Source organism: Rana temporaria, chromosome 3 (genome assembly GCF_905171775.1).
Source record: "Rana temporaria chromosome 3, aRanTem1.1, whole genome shotgun sequence".
NCBI lineage: Eukaryota > Metazoa > Chordata > Amphibia > Anura > Ranidae > Rana > Rana temporaria.
Window position 1 is genome coordinate 405,891,770 of NC_053491.1, and position 20,446 is coordinate 405,912,215.

The 20,446-nt window shown below is 44.9% G+C and overlaps 1 protein-coding gene across 1 annotated transcript in view; it reads left to right on the plus strand.

Moving 5' to 3' along the window:
- Window positions 1-5,830: 5,830 nt before the first annotated feature.
- LOC120933000 (fumarylacetoacetate hydrolase domain-containing protein 2-like) overlaps window positions 5,831-20,446 on the plus strand; it is a 30,869-nt gene continuing 16,253 nt past the window's right edge. The window contains exons 1-4 of the mRNA XM_040345927.1: window positions 5,831-5,937; window positions 14,155-14,419; window positions 17,242-17,458; window positions 19,392-19,451. Coding sequence (XP_040201861.1) covers window positions 14,160-14,419; window positions 17,242-17,458; window positions 19,392-19,451 — 537 coding nt within the window. The 5' untranslated portion in view covers window positions 5,831-5,937; window positions 14,155-14,159. The remainder of the gene's footprint in view (window positions 5,938-14,154; window positions 14,420-17,241; window positions 17,459-19,391; window positions 19,452-20,446) is intronic.

Below are 20,446 nucleotides of genomic sequence, written 5' to 3' on the forward strand. Positions count from 1 at the left end.
AATCTGTTGCTGTCAACTCTCAATAATAGATCCAAAGAGATTACACTATCAGTGAAGCAAGCCATCATTAGGCTGAAAAAAAAAAAAAAAAACCATCAGAGAGATAGCAAAAACATTAGGTGTGGCTAAATCAACTGTTTAGAACATTCTTAAAAAGAAAGAACGCACCAAAAGACCCTGAAGACCTCGGAAAACAACTGTGGTGGATGACCGAAGAATTCTTTCCCTGGTGAAGAAAACACCCTTCACAACAGTTGGCCAGATCAAGAACACTCTCCAGGAGGTAGGTGTATGTGTGTCAACAATCAAGAGAAGACCTCACCAGAGTGAATACAGAGGGGTCACCACAAGATGTAAACCATTGGTGAGCCTCAAAAACAGGAAGGCCAGATTAGAGTTTGCCAAACAACATCTAAAAAAGCCTTCACAGTTCTGGAACAACATCCTATGGGCTTTGTATAGATACCAACATCAACGATCAATGTACGGATCGAGAAGCAACTGGTCTTCAGAGTCTCTACTAAACCAATGGATGAAGTCTCATCAGACTTTGACACTTCGTCTGTGACACGAAACGCGTCGGGAGGACTCCACTGCCGCCCCACTTGTATACAAGCGTGTAACATTCCAGCTAAATGTAAGTGTGATAGCTGCAATAAATCTTTTTATACTCAAAAAAAAATTACGCTATGTGGCCACCTTTCTTTCCCTTTTCTTCATACTATTGAAACCTCTTGAGAAACCAGCCCGGTGAAGTCCACCGCAATGCCGCAATCCTGCTAAAAAAAAATCATAAATCTATCCCATAGTTTGTAGACACTGTAGAAACTTTTGCGCAAACCAATCAATATACGCTTATTGGAATTTTTTACCAAAAATATGTAGCAGAATATATATTGGCCTTTGATTTTTTTTTTTATTATTGGAAAAGTTTTATAGCAGAAAGTAAAAAAAATAAAAATTAAAGCGTCGCCTATGGAGATTTTTAAGTACCAAAGTTTGGCGCCATTCCACAAGTGTGCGCTATTTTAAAGCGTGACCTGGTATCTATTTAGTTGTGCAACATCACCTTTCACATTATACAAAAAAAATTAGGTAACTTTAGTGTTTTGTTTTTTTAATTCATGAAAAAGGTTTTTTTCCCCAAAAAATTGCGTTTGAAAAATTGCTGCACAAATACTGTGTGACCACCATTTTATTCCCTAGGGTCTCTGCTAGAAAAAATAATATATAATGTTTGGGGGTTCTGAGTATTGTTCTAGCAAAAAAAAAATGTTTTTTACATGTAGGAGAAGAGTGCCAGAATAGGCGTTATGGAAAAAAAAAAAAGAACAATTAAAGTGCCCCAGTCCTAGCACACAAAGGTGAACGCAGGCATAATTTACGCAAACAGCGACTGTCCCACACATGTGAGGTTCTGCCGCGAATGGATCATGGCCAGTAACTCTAGCACTAGACGTCCTCTGTAGATATAAAGTGGAAACTTGTAATGGCTTTGTGCAGGCGAGCGCAATTTTAACCACTTCCCTGCCCAAGGACGTCATACGACGTCCTGGAATTTCAGTGGGGATATCTGAATGATGGGTGCAGCTACAGGCATCATTCAGATATCACTATTTTCAGCTGGCGATTCTGTGCACCATAAGAATGATCATAGCGGCAGTTCCGCCGCTTGATCATTCTTAAAGGTGACGCCCCCCCCCCCCCCTCCCGCCACCATCTGGTGCTTCTCTGGGCTCTCCCGCACCATTGAGGACCCGGAGAAACGATCAGCCGGCGCCGGATGGGAATCATAGAGCATAGACATCTCTATGACCATCATGGGACCGTGCGCGTCATGATGTCACGCCCGGGTACCCGGAAGTAAACAAATTTGTAAACAGTAAACAGATTGCGGCTGTCAGCATAAGATCTGTGAATTTTTTTCACAATCTCATGCTTTCCAGCCTTGAGGAGAGATGTGGGGTCTTATTGACCCCGCATCTCTCCATAAAGAGGACCTGTCACAATATATTCCTATTACAAGGGATGTTCACATTCCTTGTAATAGGAATAAAAGTGATCAAAAAAATGTAAAAGTAAAAAATATATATATATATATATATATATATAACGTCCCTGTCCCCGGTAGCTTGCAATCAGAAGCAAACACACACGCAAGTCCCGCCCACATATGTAAACACTGTTCAAACCACACATGTAAGGTAGAGAAAAGGAGTCACCGCTCCAGGTGGATCTTTAGCAGACAAATCAAGGAACCTCCCAGGAATCCAAGGTGCTGGCAATGCACTAGGCAAACATGGAAAAGTGGAAATGGATGGACAGCCGCGCTCCAAAGGAACTTGAAGTAGTCTTTATTAATAAAAACTGGACATGCAAATCCAAAGATACAGTCACATAAGGGGACAGCCGACGCGTTTCGCACACAGTTAGTGCTTAGTCATGGCTGAGCACTAACTGTGTGCGAAGAGCGTCGGCTGTAAGGTAAGGTATCGCGGTGTGCGCTAGAGCGCGAGCAATAATTCTAGCACTAGACCTCCTCTGTAACTCTAAACTGGTAACCTGTAAAAAAATAAAATAATTAAGCGTCGCCTATGGAGATTTTTAAGTACTGAAGTTTGGCTATATTCCATGAGTGTGCGCTTTAAAGCGTAACATGTTAGGTATTTATTTACTCGGCATAATATCATCTTTCACATTATACAAAAAAATTGGGCTTTACCGTTTTTTTTTTTTTTTAATTCATGAAATTTGTTTATTCCCCCCCCCCCAAAAAAAAGTTGCGCTTGAAAAACCATTGTGCGACATAAAAAAATGCCAAACCCACCAATTTAATCTCTAGGGCAGGGGTGCCCAACCAGTGGCCCGCAACCTCCTGCCCTAGGATGGCGAGTTGGCAAGCCCAGATTGAAGGTTGCCGACCTGCCATCCAGGAGCATCAGTTTTGTGAATGAAGCAGACGGTAGAGGAAGCAAGCAGCTGCAGAGCAGAGCTGCATAAGCCAATGCTTCCTGTATAGCGCCAGCTCCTGTCATAGGCGGAGTGATACCAAATGCACTTTGCCTGGGACAGCAACAGCTGGCGATACCTGAGTGGAAAAATGTTATCAATGGTCAGTTTAATACTAAAATCACAATGTATATTTGGGCATATCTGTTCTGCAGTTGTTAATGGGCTGTTTTCAAACTGATCCGGTTACCTGTACTGAGCCATAGACTTCTGGTTTTGCCTGCCGGTTGGGGCGCTGCACCTGCAGCGTGGGTAGACCACCAGTGTAAAAGCAGCTGTAGGCCCCTTTCACACAATCGGTCTGACCCAATCAGACCCTCCATTCACCTTCTATGAAGCGGCAGATGTACACAGACTTGTGTCCGTTTACACCCGCCTACCTTCAATACGATCTGCTAAAAAAACATAGTGGATCTGTCCAATTTCATCTGATCGAATCAGAGGGCCCATAGACTAGAGTTGGCTGTGTCTGTACACTCTGCATATGCAGAGTGTACAACGGACCTGTCATCTGCCCACTCCGTTCATTGTGGGCTGCCATCAGGGGGGTACAGGCATTAAACCTGTAAGGGGGCCCGATGGTAGTCGTCGTCCCCCCGTTTTTTTTTTTTCGTCTGACCCAGCCACCTTTAGCAACTCGCGGCAGGGACCCGACCCCTCCGATTTGTTTTTGATTTTTTTTTCTGTCTGACTTCCCCCACCTTTAGCAACTCGCGGCAGCCCCCCCCCCTGTTTTTTTATTTAGAAGAGATGACACTTTCGTTACCACAACCCCTCCCCCCTCCACTTATCATCTTGCGGCAGGAGAGAGGAGGCCCGCCCCCCCCGGTTCTCTGCTCCAGGGGGGCCCTGCCTAAATCTGTGTAAGGGGCCCCAAAATTTGTGATGGCTACCCTGCCCGCGATTGGTTATTAAGTCGCTTAAGTGGCCCTCGTTTTTCAAAAGGTTGGGCACCCCTGCTCTAGGGCCTCCACTTTAAAAAAATATATAGGGCCGGATTCAGATACAATGGCGCATCTGTCCGGCCGGCGTAACGTATCTCCGATACGTTACGCCGCTCTAACTTTGGGCGCAAGTTCTTTATTCAGAAAGAACTTGCGCCCTTAGTTACGGCCGGCGTAACGTATGTGTTGTGGCGTAAGGCCGCGTAATTCAAATGGGGATGTAGGGGGCGTGTTTTATTTAAATTTGTGTTGACCCCGCGTTTTTTACGTTTTATTTGAACGGTGAATGCACCGTCCGTAAAATATCCCAGTGTGCATTGCTCTAAATGACGTCGCAAGGACGTCATTGCTTTCGACGTGAACGTAAATTACGTCCAGCCGTATTTGCGAACGACTTACGCAAACGACGTAAAATTTCAAAACTCGGCACATATTTTTTATAGGGTGAACCACCGCTTTAATATTAGCTACCCCTCATATAGCAGGGGTAACTATATGCCGGAAAAAGCCGAACGCAAACGACGTAAAAAAAAAGCGCCGGGCGGTCGTTCGTTTCTGAATCGGCGTAAATCATCATTTGCATATTCCTTGCATAAAAATACGGAAGCGCCACCTAGCGGCCAGCCTGGAATTGCAGCCTAAGATCCGACGGTGTAAGACACTTACACCTGTCGGATCTTAGGGATATCTATGCGTAACTGATTCTCTGAATCAGTCGCATAGATACGACCGGCGGAACTCAGAGATACGACGGCGAATCAGGAGATACGTCGTCGTATCTCTTTCTGAATCCGGCCCAAATTTTTTTTGAGGATTCAAAGTAGATTTCTAGCAAAAAAAATACTGATTGGGCCAGATTCTCAAATGCGTTACGACGGCGCAACACCATTAGCGCCGTCGTAACTCCTCATCCGGCCGGTATCTTAGATCTGACTTGCCCATTAGATCTGACATGCGTAAGGCTGTTACGCTGTCAGATCTTAAAAGTAATTTTTTTTCCCGCCGCTAGGTGTCGCATCGTCGTTTTCCCCGTCGTCTATGCAAATGAGGTAAGTACGCGAGATTCCTGAACCTACGCGCGTCCGACGCTGAGAATTTACGTTGTTTCCGTAGCGTACGCGACGCGTAAGGTTGCCCCTGCTATTAGCAGGGGCAACCAATGTTAACTATGGCCGTCGTTCCTGCGTCGAAGTTTAAAAAAAATACGTTGTTTGCGTAAGACGTCCGTGAATGGCGCTGGACGCCATTTACGTAAACGTCTAAGCAAATGACGTCGGGGCGACGTCATTTAGCGCAATGCACGTCGGAGCATGCGCAGTACGCTCGGCGCGGGAGCGTGCCTAGTTTAAATGGTGCCCGCCCAATTCAAATGGGCGGGCTTGCGCCGAGCGAATTAACGATACACTGCCGCAAGTTTACAGGTAAGTGTTCTGAGAATCAGGATGTAAACCTGCGGCGGTGTAGCGTACAGCACATACATTACGCTGCCCAGGAGCAACGTTAATGTATGAGAATCTGGCCCATTGTATTTACTGATTACATGTGAAGTGCCAGAAAATGCCCGCTCTTTAGCGCGCATTAACGTGCACACAATGAAGTCCTTTATAAACTTTCAAGTTTGTCATGTGAAAAAAATGTTTCCTCGTAACTCCTATTCACCGCAACAATGCTATTTAACTCTTCCACTGCTGCGCCTACCATTTTGTATCCCGGGCCATACTTTCTTCTCATTGTAATTTACAGCAACATGTACAGCAAAAATATGAAGCTCTCCGGTCACTAAAATCCCCTCACAGACGACTCCATGCTAGGCAACTCGCACACCCTGGCTGTAATCTCTTTCACGTTTTAAATAAAGTTGTTGAAGGCGGGCGTAGGGAATTCTGGGAAGTGTAGTTATGTTTGGCTGTAGAGCGGGTCACGGGACTGAGCACTGCTTCTGCCACACCAGGACACGTTGGGGGGTTCTCGTGCTGTCACCCTGGTAACCTGCGTTCTGTGTGTTTCTATGTGTCACGTCATTACATTGCGCTGTAGATGGGGAGCTCCAGGCTATAGCATGGGTTTTATGAGGGTCTGTACTTGTAGGGGGCGCACTGGTCCATGTCGGGTCCCGGATAATGCTTTTTTTTTTTTTTATATTATTCATAAATCTTTCTAATTGCTAAATCACCTACACATAGTGCATGCCTCACAATCATCAGGTGGGGGGGATATACTAGAACTGCTGCAGTTGTTCTTGGCAACCAATCAGATTGTAGTTTTCATTCTCCAAGTTTTCAAATGGTAGTGAAGTGTAGGGCGTCCAGCATACCCCTCTGTGTGTGTAGGTGTGCTTTTCTTGCACAGGGAAGCGCTGGTGTTCCACGCAAGTGCTGTGTCCCCATTGACATGAATAGTGCTGCCATCTGTGGGCAACACATGGCCCTCACACTGGGGGGCGCTGTCATACGCCTGTGTGAATGAGGCCTAAACTTTTATTTACTTGCCGATCAGCTGCTGTTGTACTGCGGCAAGGTGGCAGGATTCCGCCAATTGCTGTAGCTGTACATTGGCTCAGAAACTCGCTTTTGTGGGCGCGCTCCCATTGACCAGCGGGGGGAGCCAATCAGCGATCATTCCCCGCAGTGACAGAACGGGGACCTGCCTGTGTAAACAAGGCAAATCTCTGTTCTGACAGGGGAGATCACACAGATCCTGTGTTTCTGTTATGCAGGAAGATGGATCTGTGTGTTTCCCCAGTCACACAGTCCCCCATCCAGTTAGAAAACACCTCCAGGGTGCACATTTAACCAGTTGATCGCCCCTACTGTTAACCCCTTCCCTGCCAGTGACATTTATACAGTAATCAGTGCATTTTTATAGCACCAATCGCTGTTTAAATGTCAGTGGTCCTAAAAAACTGTCAAATGTGTCCAATCTGTCCTCCACAATGTCGCAGTCCCACAAAAAATCACTGATCACCGCTATTGGTAGTAAAAAATAAATAAATAATAAAAATGCCATACATCTTTCCCCTATTTTGTAGACGCTATAACTTTTGCGCAAACCAATCAATATATGCTTATTGCGATTTTGTTATATATGTAGAAGAATACATATTGGCCTAAACTGAAGAAGAAATGTGTTTATTTTTTTTTATATACCGTATTTATCGGCGTATACCGCGCACTTTTTTGCCCTGAAATTCAGGGCAAAATCGTGGGTGCGCGATATACGCCGATACCCGCTTCCCACGCCGAGTTTGAACTACTGCGCCGACATATACCGAGCGCAGTACACTCGTGTATAGTCGGGCAGGCTCGGCTCCTCTCGCAGTCACGTACAGGACGCACAGGACGTGACCGCGAGAGGAGCTGAGCCTCCCCGACTATACACGAGTGTACTGCGCTCGGTATATGCCGGCGCAGTAGTTCAAACTCGGCGCGGGGATCGAGCGGGGAGGACACCGCAAGACGGACGCCGGACCCGACGAGGCCGCCGTTTTTTTTTTTTTACAGGAATGCGGGTCCACTTTAGGGGTGCGCGCTATACGCCGGAGCACGCAATACCCCGATAAATACGGTATATATATTTGTTGGGGGATATTTATTAGAGCAAAATGTAAAAAAAGGATTGTTTTCGAAATTGTCGCTCTTTTTTGTTTATAGCGCAAAAAATAAAAACCGCAGAGGTGATCAAATATCACCAAACGAAAGTTCTATTTGTGGGGAAAAAAAAGGATGTCAATTGTGTTTGAGTACAGCATCGCACGACCGCGCAATTGTCAGTTAAAGCGACGCAGTGCCGTATCGCAAAAAATGGCCTGGTCATTAAGGGGGCAAATCCTTCCGGGGCTGAAGTGGATGAAGCAGAGTTCCACCCTATTTTAGAAGTTCGTTGCTGATCACAGCATTAACGTTCAGAATTTTTTTTTTTTTTAAGTTGTAAAGCTTTTTATTTTTTGGTCAGTAAATCGCTCCACTTTCGCTGTACCTCGCGCGGCGTCCTATTCAGCTGCCATGTCGGGGATATAAGTATCTTCAATCCCAGGAGTCAGTGAACAGCCTCAGATGATACACAGGGATGAAACAAATCTCCCTACATAAGTTTTACATGTATATCTGCTGTCTTCAGCTCTGTGTGTGTATGTATGTATAATATATATATATATATATATATATATATAATCTCTATCCTTTAGAACAGGGATATGCAATTAGCGGACCTCCAAATGTTGCAAAACTACAAGTACCATCATGCCTCTGGGTGCCATGCTTGTGGCTGTCAGAGTCTTGCTATGCCTCATGGGACTTGTAGTTCTGCAACAGCTGGAGGTCTGCTGATTGTTTATCCCTGCTTTAGAAAGTGCTCAGCGTGCTACAGATTTTCTCTTCCTGGTTGGCACTGGGAGTAGATTATTGGCATACAGTCAATACATCTGATTGGAGGAAAGGCACACACCCCCCTCTCCACATTGGCAAAGGAAGGAAGGAATGAATGTGCAGAGCTCTGCTGTGAGAGGCAAGCTGTCTGCTAATCTATTTATAAGCAATCTCTCCCGACACACACTTCATGCTCCTGTCTCGGAGAACCTGTCAGGAGTTAATTAATTAAGGCTGATAACAGAAGAACGGAGCAGGAGACAGCTACAGGACATAGTGCTTTGAAGAGAGATAAGAAGACACAGCAGATATACATGCCCAGCAAAAATTTCATGAATCGGTTTACATCCACTATAGGGGGCGTGACAGGGGGCGTGTCCTATGCCTACATACTTTTGCCAATAGGTGTCCCCAATTCTCATCTCAAAAAGTTGGGAGGTAGGCAAGCGTGTGGCGCATTTTGCTGTGTTCTTAGCACGTTTCTGAAAACACAGGCAGAAATGTGATCTTAAAGAGCGGACATGCTTCCCCCGTTTTACAACTTTACCATTCTGGCTGATGGTATCCCTCAATCTTTACCAAAACACTGTAAATAATTCCATTGACTTTGGAAAACAGAATGTCATTTATTTTTAAATACATAGAAATGACTCTTCCCCGAGCACTTCAGGGAAAGGTTTTTTATGTAATATGAATACACCGTGTCTGTAAATCAGGCTTATGGTTTGATGGCAATGCGTCATCAGGTTCTGTTCAACTAAATGCTGTAATTAGTGACTGTATAGGATCACCAACCTCTGATTAGCGATCTTACAATATAACCTACTGTGTTTGTTTCTTCACTAACTCCTTGGGTCGTTCTCTGCTCATTATCTGTCCTTACCGATCCATCTGTACTGCAACATGATGCCGTCCTTTGTATCCATGGCAACACATTATTTTATGCCCATTCTGTGATGTTATTATTATTTGTGATTATGTAATGCATGCCGCTATACATTGTCCTTTATAGTTAATAAGAAAACATAAGGTTCAATGCATAAAGAACATACTGCTTGGATTATTATCACAACAGCTCACTCACACCGGTAATGTGGAGTAGAAAACATAGAACCGTTATCAGTGGTAGATATAGTCTAAAGCAGTGGTTTCCACACTGTGCTTACTATTATCTGGCCCTTCAGGCCACTTACACCAACAGCAAGGCAATAATTCCTGCTCTGACACCAACAATGGGGTGCTATTCCTTCACTGACACCAATGATGGAGCAATATTCCTTCTACTGACACCAACAATTGGATACTATTACTTCTACTGACACCGATGATGGAGCATTATTCCTTCTACTGACACCAACAATGGGGTACTATTGCTTCTACTGACACCAACAATGGGGTACTATTCCTTCACTGACACCAACAATGGGGTACTATTGCTTCTACTGACACCAACAATGGGGTACTATTCCTTCACTGACACCAATGATGGAGCACTATTCCTTCTGCTGACACCAACAATGGGGTACTATTCCTTCACTGACACCAATGATGGAGCACTATTCCTTCTGCTGACACCAACAATTGGATACTATTACTTCTACTGACACCAATGATGGAGCACTATTCCTTCTGCTGACACCAACAATTGGATACTATTACTTCTACTGACACCAATGATGGAGCACTATTCCTTCTACTGACACCAACAATGGGGTAATATTCCTTCACTGACACCAATGATGGAGCACTATTCCTTCTCCTGACACCAACAATTGAATACTATTACTTCTACTGACACAGATGATGGAGCATTATTCCTTCTACTGACACCAACAATGGGGTACTATTGCTTCTACTGACACCAACAATGGGGTACTATTCCTTCACTGACACCAATGATGGGGTACTATTCCTTCACTGACACCAATGATGGAGCATTATTCCTTCTACTGACACCAACAATGGGGTACTATTGCTTCTACTGACACCAACAATGGGGTACTATTCCTTCACTGACACCAATGATGGAGCACTATTCCTTCTGCTGACACCAACAATTGGATACTATAACTTCTACTGACACCAATGATGGAGCACTATTCCTTCTACTGACACCAACAATGGGGTAATATTCCTTCACTGACACCAATGATGGAGCACTATTCCTTCTCCTGACACCAACAATTGGATACTATTCCTTCTATTGACACCAACAATGGGGTACTATTACTACTATTGACACCAACAATGGGGTACTATTTCTTCACTGACACCAATGATGGAGCATTTTTCCTCCTACTGACACCAACAATGACGCACTAATTTTCCCCATAATTCCAAAGATGGAGCACTTACGCCAGGACATTTTCTACTCACACTGGCCACAGTCCAGCCCCCCTAAAGTCTTAACAACCATAAACTGGCCCTTTATTTAGAACGTTTGGACTTTGAAGACCCCCGGTCTAAAACAAGCCCCCTGTCCACACATTTGTGGTGGGCTATACATGGCTTAATCTTGCACTGATTAGATTGCCTATTTCATTGACTGGATGAGAAATCCACTAAGGCCCCTTACACACCTCACATTACATAGTTTTGGTAAATCTAAGAATATATGTTCAGATTTTAACAGGTACAGTGAGCCTTAGGCCACATAGTCTTATCTTGGGATAATAATGTGCTGTTTAAATGACTGTCAGAATTCTATTCTTAGTGTGTCATCTCCCCATGTATGGCTATCCTGTACTTCGGCCCAATTTAACACAAATAACTGTTAATTAATGTACCGTATATACTCGAGTATAAGCTGACCCGAGTATAAGCCGAGGCACCTAATTTTACCAAAAAAAAATGGGAAAACGTATTGACTCCAGTATAAGCCTAGGGTGAGAATGCAGCAGCTACTGTAAGTGGAAAAAGAGGGTCAACAATGCCCATTTGCATGCCTCACTGTGCCCAATACAACCTTACTGTGCCCATTGCAGCATACCTGAAATTCTTGACAGGCTGCGCTGCGGGTGTCCATTTTTTAAAACTCGCGGCTTCCCCCTGGTCCTGTCCCATCCCGTGATAGGCATTTGACACTGTGTTCAGTGTTCCGCCTATCACGGACGTTCTTTCACCCTTGGACTCCGTTTCCCAGCAGACACTGTGTTCAGTGTTCTGCCAATCACGGACGTTCTTTCATCCTCGGACAAGAGAAGGTCCGTGATAGGCTGAACACAGTGTCTGCTGGGCAACTGAGTCTGAGAATGAAAGAACGTCTGTGATAGGCGGAACACTGAACACAGTGTCAAACGCCTATCACGGAATGGGACGGCACCAGGAGGAAGCCGCGAGTTTTAAAACAATGGACGCCCGCAGCCCCTCAGGTACACTGACTCGAGTATAAGCCAAGAGGGGTATATTCAGCCCTAAAAAAAGGGCTGAAAAACGCGGCTTATACTTGAGTATATACGGTATGTGCGTACTCCCTCGCTAAGCCACAGCTTCTTGGCTTGTTGCTGTCTGGCCACTATATCTCTGATATGAATGACACCCCTGGCAGGTGACGCGGGCTCACCTAAGATGAAGGGTCTAAGGCCCGGTTCACACTGATGCGAGTTCATAACGCATGTGGCATGTGACAGGCAGGGAGGAGGCATTTTGCTGCCTCCTTGCCTTACCTCCCGGTTTAACCCCTAAAAACCTGTGCATGCCACCGCTTGGTATTGCAAATGGACAAGACAGCCATTGCCTCCAAATCCTAGAGGTACTGTAACACTCTCTAAGCACACAGAGCTTATCTGTGCTTCATCACTCACTGACCAATTTGTTTTAAGTCCATGCCAACTTGACCAGTTCTACTACCAATGTCTATCTAGTATTATTCATTGTCTTGGCGATCAGTAATAGATTAGAAGGCCAGCATGTGGCCCACCAGGTGGCAATCCTTGATGGCCCTTCTGGTCTTTTGATGCCTTATTTATCCTAGAATAGTTTGCACAGTCATTATTTTCAGCCCATAATCAAGACAAGCTGTTGACAGGAATAAGTTGTTGACTACTAGAGGAGCCTGTACATACCTGTAACAGCTTTTGTCTATTCGGGCAACGTTCTGGTACTTGCCCATGCAGAACAAAGCAACAGTTTCTTATTTAGGGACACATCACAACCCTGGCTGCTAAAACCATGTATGTAAAGTTGGAGCAAGCCGCATGTTTGCGCAATGCACGACACAGGACACCACAAATGCATTTTTCAGCTTTCGTTTACATTGAATGCGGCTTTGAAATTGTGCTAATTCACCTGAAATCAAATTATTTCAAAGCGACATGTCAGTGTGACTTGGAAGGCATCTGTGCAGCTTCATACACAGATGTCTATGCAAGTCGCACCTGAAATCGCCAAAAGTAGTACAGGAACTACTTTTTCAAATCCATATGACAACGCAAAGTCAGTTTCGCACCGGTTTGAACAGTGCCGTTGCCCAAAATAGTGTGTGAATTGTCATGCGATTTGACCTGTCAAATCGCTCGGGTGTGAATGGAGGCTAAGGTGTGATGGGGAGCCAATTACAATGAAGGGCATTGCAGCACACCAACGCATGCATTACCACAGCGCACTGCTATGAATGGGTGCTGAGTGCACACACAACTCTTGGCTTCTGGATACAAAGGAAATACCTGGCGCTTCTGCTGGGTATGAGGAATGCATGATTGACTTCACTTACTAATACATGAAAATACTGGTGTTTGATGATTGGTTACCCAGGCACTGTCAAATTAGGGCAGGGAGTGAGTGCCCAGTCCTTAAATAAGTGCCCTGTTGTGGCTTACACAGGGATAGCTCTCTTTGGTCCCAGTGATTGAAGTAAATGGTGTGGGAATAAAAGCAAAATAAATATGTGCAGTTGATGGGGCGGGTAATAAAGTGAACCTACAGGGGTAGATTCAAGAAGCAATTGCGCCTGTGTAACCATAGGTTACACAGCGCAATTGCTTACTTGCCCCCGCGTAACGAGTGCTCCTGATTCAGGAACCTTGTTACGCCGACTGCAGCCTAAGATCTGCGCGGCATAAGGCTCTTATGCCCGCATATCTTAGGCTGCATTCTTGCGGTGGCCGCTAGATGCCGTTCCCGTTGTGCTCAGTGTATAGTATGCAAATTGCATACTAAAACCGATTCACAACGTTGCGCGAGCCCTGCGTACGCAATTTACGTCGTTTACGTACGCTGGTTTTCGCGCAAGGCTGCCCCTGCTATTAGCAGGGGCAGCCCATGTTACTTATACCCGTCGTTCCCGCGTCGCGAAATTTGAATTTTACGTAGTTTGCGTAAGTGAATCGTGAATGGCGCTGGACGCCATTCACGTTCACTTTGAAGCAAATGACGTCCTTGCAACGTCATTTGCCGCAATGCACGTCGGGAAAGTTTCCCGACGGAGCATGCGCTCTACGATCGGCGCGGGAACGCGCCTAATTTAAATGATTCCCGCCCCCTACGGGATCATTTAAATTGTGTGCTCTTGCGCCGGGCATTTTGCCGGCGCGCCCGCGCAATTTACGAAGCTTCTGCTCCGTGAATCAAGGGCAGCGGAGCAAATTTGCGGGGGCGCAGGGCAAAAACGTTGCCCTGCGCCTCCGTAAATAATGCGCAATTCTACCTGAATCCTGGCCATTGTTTGCACTGCATGGAAAGGGCACAGGTCCAATCTCTATGTGAAATATATACTGTCAGACGCGCTAGCAAGAGAAATTCTATCATTCTGATACCGTGCAATTGTCGAATTTTAGTGCACATATTTTACTTTTTTTTTTTTTTTGGTAATGAAAGCTCTTTTTTTTTTTTTCCTTAAGGGCTAATGTCGATTTGGATCCGAGGTGCAGTGCGATTGGTCCAGCAGAACCCTGTTTGTAATATACAGAGACGAGGCTTCTCTCAGATTCAGCCGCTTAGGATGAGATTTGTTCAGTTCCAGAGTGCCGCCTCTGCAGGCCAGAGAATTGGTGTGGAGCTGGATGGGGAGAAGATCATTGACCTAAATTCCTTTGATTCTTCATTACCTCCTACAATGAGAGCGTTCTTAGAAGCTGGAGACACAGCCTTTCAGACAGCCAAGAGGTATCATTTCAAATTTAGGGATTCGGATGTCAGATTCGGGCATTTAAAAGTGTGTTGGGGTCGGGTCACCCTAAAGATTTTGTGGGCCAGATTCACAAAGAGATTTGACGGTGTATCTCCTGATACACCATCGTATCTCTGACTTACACTGGTCGTATCTATGCGCCTGATTCATAGAATCAGTTACGCATAGATATGGCTAAGATCCGACAGGTGTAATTGTGTTACACAGTCGGATCTTATTTTCAATTTGAAAATGGCGCGGGGGGCGTTCCCGCTGATTTACGCTGAATAATATGTAAATCAGCGAGATACGCGAATTCACAAACGTACGCGGACCCGACGCAGTTTGTTACGACGTTTCCGTAGCGGTTTTCCCGGCGTATACTTACCCCTGCTTCTATGAGGCGCAGCCAATGTTAAGTATAGCCGTCGTTCCCGCATCGATTTTGAATTTTTTTACGTTGTTTGCGTACGCCGATTCAGAAACCCGCGCATCCAAGTTACGCTCACGTCGAAACCACTGACGTCCTAGTGACGTCAGTGGGAGCAATGCACGCCGGGAAATTTCGCGGACGGCGCATGCTCATTTAAATCGGCGCGGGAACGCGCCTGATTTAAATAGTACACTCCCCCTAGCCGCGGAATTTGAATTCCGCCGGGGGATTTGCGAGACGCCGCCGCAAGTTTGGAGGTAAGTGGTTTGTGAATTACCCACTTGCCTCTCAAACTTGCGGCAGCGTATCTTAAATCAGATAGATCACGCGGATCTAAAGATCCGCTGATCTACCTGAATCTGGCCCTAAATGTCTTTTCATTTTTACTTTCACCGCACAGAATGCAAATCAAATTCCTAACTCGGCTGTTGATGGCTGATTCATTGTATTGTAAAAGTCAGTAGAGAATCCTGCGATTCTGTCACATGTGGGGGAAGAGCCTGTTTTCATATGGGATTACAGACCTAAAAAAAACTGTCGTGGGGCTCTAAAAGACTGTGAGTCACATAGTACATGGGTGACACTCAGGCTGTAACCTGCAGAAAATATGCCGGTATAGGTGTGTGTGAAAGGTGACCGAGTGATTTCTAACCCAAAGTGGGCTAGAAGGTTTACAGGCAGTTCCCCCTGGTTAGTGCAGTTTTTTACTTACCTAGGTGGATGCTGCATCTGTCCCCCGGCGTCTCTGCACTGAGAACCGGGCGATCAAACCGCTGATTGTCTCAGTTCTCTCGGCTGCCCGAGCAGAGAGCTGCAGACTGTCAATCAGCAGCTTTCCTGCTCACTGGTGCACTGAGCTGTGGAGGGGTGGGGGGCAGCTCGCTGAGGGGCTGAGACGGCTATCAGTCCAGGCACTTGGCAGATCCAGGATGATGCGGTGCCTGGACTGATATTGATAATGTCGGCAGATAGCGGACTTCAGTACATTCTCTGAAAACGGGTCACATGAGTGCAAAATGAATTGCGCTTCTGTGACCCATAGGAGAAGTCCAGCCAAATGAGCTCAGGCTGGATTTTTCCTTTTAAGATGAATTTGTAAGTTGGAACAGGTAAAAGAAATTTGGTCAATTTTATAAATAATTTTTAGTTTTGGATAGATAGCATAGGGAAGGGTTAACACCCCTGTAATGTTTGTTGTGCTGTCTGTGCCCCTGTTCAGAAGATTTCACCTCACTTTCTGTCCCGGTGACAATTGAAACCAGGATTAGTGATAGCTTCGGGGAAGACACCTTTTTCCCATGATAACTCTTAAGCCTCGTACACACGATCGGATTTTCAGACGGGAATTGTGTGATGAGAAAATATACCGCTCCAAAAGTTGCTGATCCCTTGGCTTTGCTTCCGTCCCACTGGACCAAAAGGGTGCTGGCTATGCGCAGGTGCATTGGATAGAAAAAGGTCCTGGACTGCCGCACTCCTTTAACCAATGTCTTTTATTGCAAATGAAATCTAAAAAACAAAAATTATGTGATGACTGGCTGTTGTCGTAAAATCCGACCGCTTGTATGCTCCGTCGGACAATTGTTGTCGGATTTTCCGCCAACAAATGTGGAATAGCATGCTTTAATATTGTCCGCCAACAATTGTGTGATGTCGGAATATCCGATCGTGTGTCCGTCAGACTAAACTCCAAAGTACAAACACGCATTTTTAGAAGCAATGCTAACCATAACACAACATTAGCAGAAGTTGCCCAAAGGGTGGCGCTAAAGAGCTGAACAAACGCGTAGTTTTGTGTTTGTTGGCTGACAATTCTTTGCCGTTTGTATGCAAGATAAGTTCCTGGCCAACACCCTTCCGACAAAAGTCTTTGTCTGCAGAAAATCCGTTTGTGTATGAGGCTTTACAGCAGTGAATTTCCCTTTCCTAGGGGTAGATTTCCTCTCTTGCTCCCTGTTGTCTCCCTCCATTTGTAAGTATAAGTGGCTTGTAAGTCGGATGTTTGTAACTCGGGGACTTCCTGTACCTGGGGTGTTATAGAGAGGGTTTCAAAGTGTATAGCACTGTCAGTCTAACACTGCAAGCAAGCTTACAGGAAGGCAGAGCAAAGTGATGACCTCATCAGTGTGCTGCTGCTTCTTCATTGTCCGATTAAGGGCTGGAGCTGATCCTGGACCAGGCTGTACTGTTATCTGAAAAGTAGTCAGAGGTCCAAAACTTGGCTGTTCTGTGTGGCAGGAAGGCCTACACAACATGACTGGTGCAAAAAAATGACATTCTTTGGTAGTGAAAACAGATTACATGTATATATTTCAGTTGTGTATTTTCTATGTGTCTGGAGTTCATCATCCATTGTTTTGGTCACCTAAGTTTACCCTTCCACAGAGCTTTGAACTCCGGTCAACACATTCTGAACCGCAATGACCTTACTATTTTGGCTCCGATCACCAACCCAGACAAAGTGGTTTGTGTCGGGATGAATTATGTGGACCACTGCCTGGAGCAGAATGTTCCTGTTCCTAAAGAGCCCATCATCTTCAGCAAGTTCCCCAGCTCAATCATTGGCCCATATGACTCCATTGTCCTTCCACCTGAAAGCAAGGTAAATGTAGTACAACGGAAAAGCTGTGATATGACAGTAAGCTTAAAGTTATGTATGCACAGGTCTTGTGGTTCAGAAGCTGCTTCAAGGTTAAAGTTGAGGTATGGCAATTTTTACATGGTTACAATGGTCCAGGTTTGACCGGCAAAAGTATGTACTGTATGTGCCATACCTGTGGGATCCCCATTGGAAGCTGGAAATCGCAGTAATATGCACTGCTGCTGTATAAGAAACCACCCAATATATCCAAACACCAGCCCCAAATTAATATCAATCCAGGGAGTTCACAAGAACTGCCTGGGTGGTGGGACATGGGTCACAGAGATAAAGACACCAAATCTAAAGCCATGTACATACAGCAGCAAAGTATACAGAAATATAACATCAATGATAATCCATCACAAAGTAAGACGCTATGGCCAGGATTCAGATACAATTGTGTATCTATCGGCGGGCGTAACGTATATCAGATACGTTACGACGCCGTAAATTAGGGCGCAAGTTCCCTATTCAGAAAGAACTTGCGCCCTAAGTTAAGGCGGCATAGCGTATGTGGTCCTGCGGAATTCAAATTCTCCATGCAGTGGGCGTGTTGTATGGTAATGATGGCTGACCCCACGTAAATGACGTTTTTGGCTAACGGCGAATGCGCCGTCCGTGAACGTATCCCAGTGCGCATGCTCCAAATTAACCCGCAAAAAGCCAATGCTTTCGACGTGAACGTAAATTACGCCCAGCCCTATTCGCGAACAACTTACGCAAACAACGTAATCAATGGAAAATTCGACGCTGACCCGACGTCCATACTTAACATAGGATACGCCTCATATAGCAGGGGTAACTTTACGCTGGAAAAAGCCGAACGTAAACAAAGTAAAAAAATGCGCCGGGCGAACGTACGTTTCTGAATCGGTGTATCTACCTAATTTGCCTATTTCTCGCGTAAATCTACGGAAGCGCCACCTAACGGCCAGCGTAAATATGCAGCCTAAGATACGACGGTGTAAGAGACTTACGCCAGTCGGATCTTAGGGAAATCTATGTGTAACTGATTCTACGAATCGGGCGCATAGATACGACCCCGCACACTCAGAGTTACGACGGCGTATCCGGAGATACGCTGTCGTAACTCCTATCTGAATCAGGGCCTATATGTGTGGTCAGAGATGGTAATCAGTGATGGTGTTCTGTTTGGTAAAAATCCAGATCTACATGAACCTGTACCACAAGAGAGGGAAGTGGTGCAACCTCTGGGTCAGCCATAAAGGCAACAATCACTCCTGTCCTGTAGGCAGGACAAGAAGAGAAAAGAAACCCTCCAAATGGAAAGAAATGCCGGCTTAGACAGTTGCCAATGGAACATTTCCTCACCCCAATGATAGTGGTTACGAGGACCAATGCACAGACAGCAATAATAACCTGACAGAGGTTCTGTTCCTTTACCACTCTATCCAAAGAAACATGTTTTGGCTTTGGGCACAATAAAGCGGAGTTCCAGACATTTTTGTGTGTATTAAAAGTTAGCAGCTACAAAGAGCTTCTTCCCAGAAGATTGCAGCGAAGAAGGGGGAGAGCAGAACTTCCACCTAGGCGGCCTGAACGGAAGTTGGAGAGGTACCTGTCAGAACTATTATTTGTTAGGGCAAATAAAAAAAATGATCATGGACAGTACTCAATTGTTTTTGAAGCAGTTTAGCTATTAATGTTGTTACACATTTTAACCACTAGAGGGCGCTGCTATATTTTATATTGTAAGGCTTGTCATCCAGTGTTATCTTTTCTGAATTTCCTCTTTACATTTTTGGCACTAGTTTTCTTGTTGCTAATTTGAATAATGAAATGTATTTTTAGCATCATTTGTTTGTTTTTAAGTTCCCCATTAAAGGTTTTTGCATGTACTGTATAATAAAATAATTTCCCATTCTGTTTGCAGGAAGTGGATTGGGAGGTTGAATTGGCCTTTGTTATTGGGAAAAGAGGGAAAAACATTAAGGTAAGAAATGCAAAACACTGATTATTTTTCAGATGCAGTTTCCTTAACCAATATGTTTGTTATTAATAAAAATGCATGTCGTGAGCTTCTGGCTTGAGGGCTAAAACTAACACAGGCGCTGTGCTATGCCATGTAAATCCAGCACAAGCAGCTGTTTATGGTACAGATGCAATTCACACAGCATTTTAACCACTTAAGGACCGGACCAATATGCTGCTACATGACCCAAGGGGTTTTTACAATTCGGCACTGCGTCGCTTTAACAGACAATTGCGCGGTCGTGCGACATGGCTCCCAAAGAAAATTGGCGTCCTTTTTCCCCCACAAATAGAGCTTTCTTTTGGTGGTATTTGATCACATCTGCGGTTTTTAGTTTTTGCGCTATAAACAAAAATAGAGCGACAATTTTGAAAAAAATGCAATATTTTTTACTTTTTGCTATAATAAATATCCCCCAAAAACATATATACATTTTTTTTCCCCTCAGTTTAGGCCGATACGTATTCTTCTACCTATTTTTGGTAAAAAAAAATCGCAATAAGTGTTTATCGGTTGGTTTGCGCAAAATAGGGGATAGTTTTATTGCATTTATTGCATTTTTTTTATTGCATTTTTATTCATTTTTTTTTTTTTTACTACTTATGGCGGCGATCAGCGATTTTTTTCTGGACTGCGACATTATGGCGGACAATTTTGACACATTTTTGGGACCATTGTCATTTTCACAGCAAAAAATGCATTTAAATTGCATTCTTTTTTGTGAAAATGACAGTTGCAGTTTGGGAGTTAACCACAGGGGGCGCTGTAGGATTTAGTGTTCACTTAGTGTGTGTTTACAACTGTAGGGGGGTGTGGCTGTAGGAATGACGTCATCGATCGAGTCTCCCTATATAAGGGATCACTCGATCGATGCAGCGCCATAGTGAAGCACGGGGAAGCCGTGTTTACATACGGCTCTCCCGGTTCTTCAGCTCCGGGGAGCGATCGCGACGGAG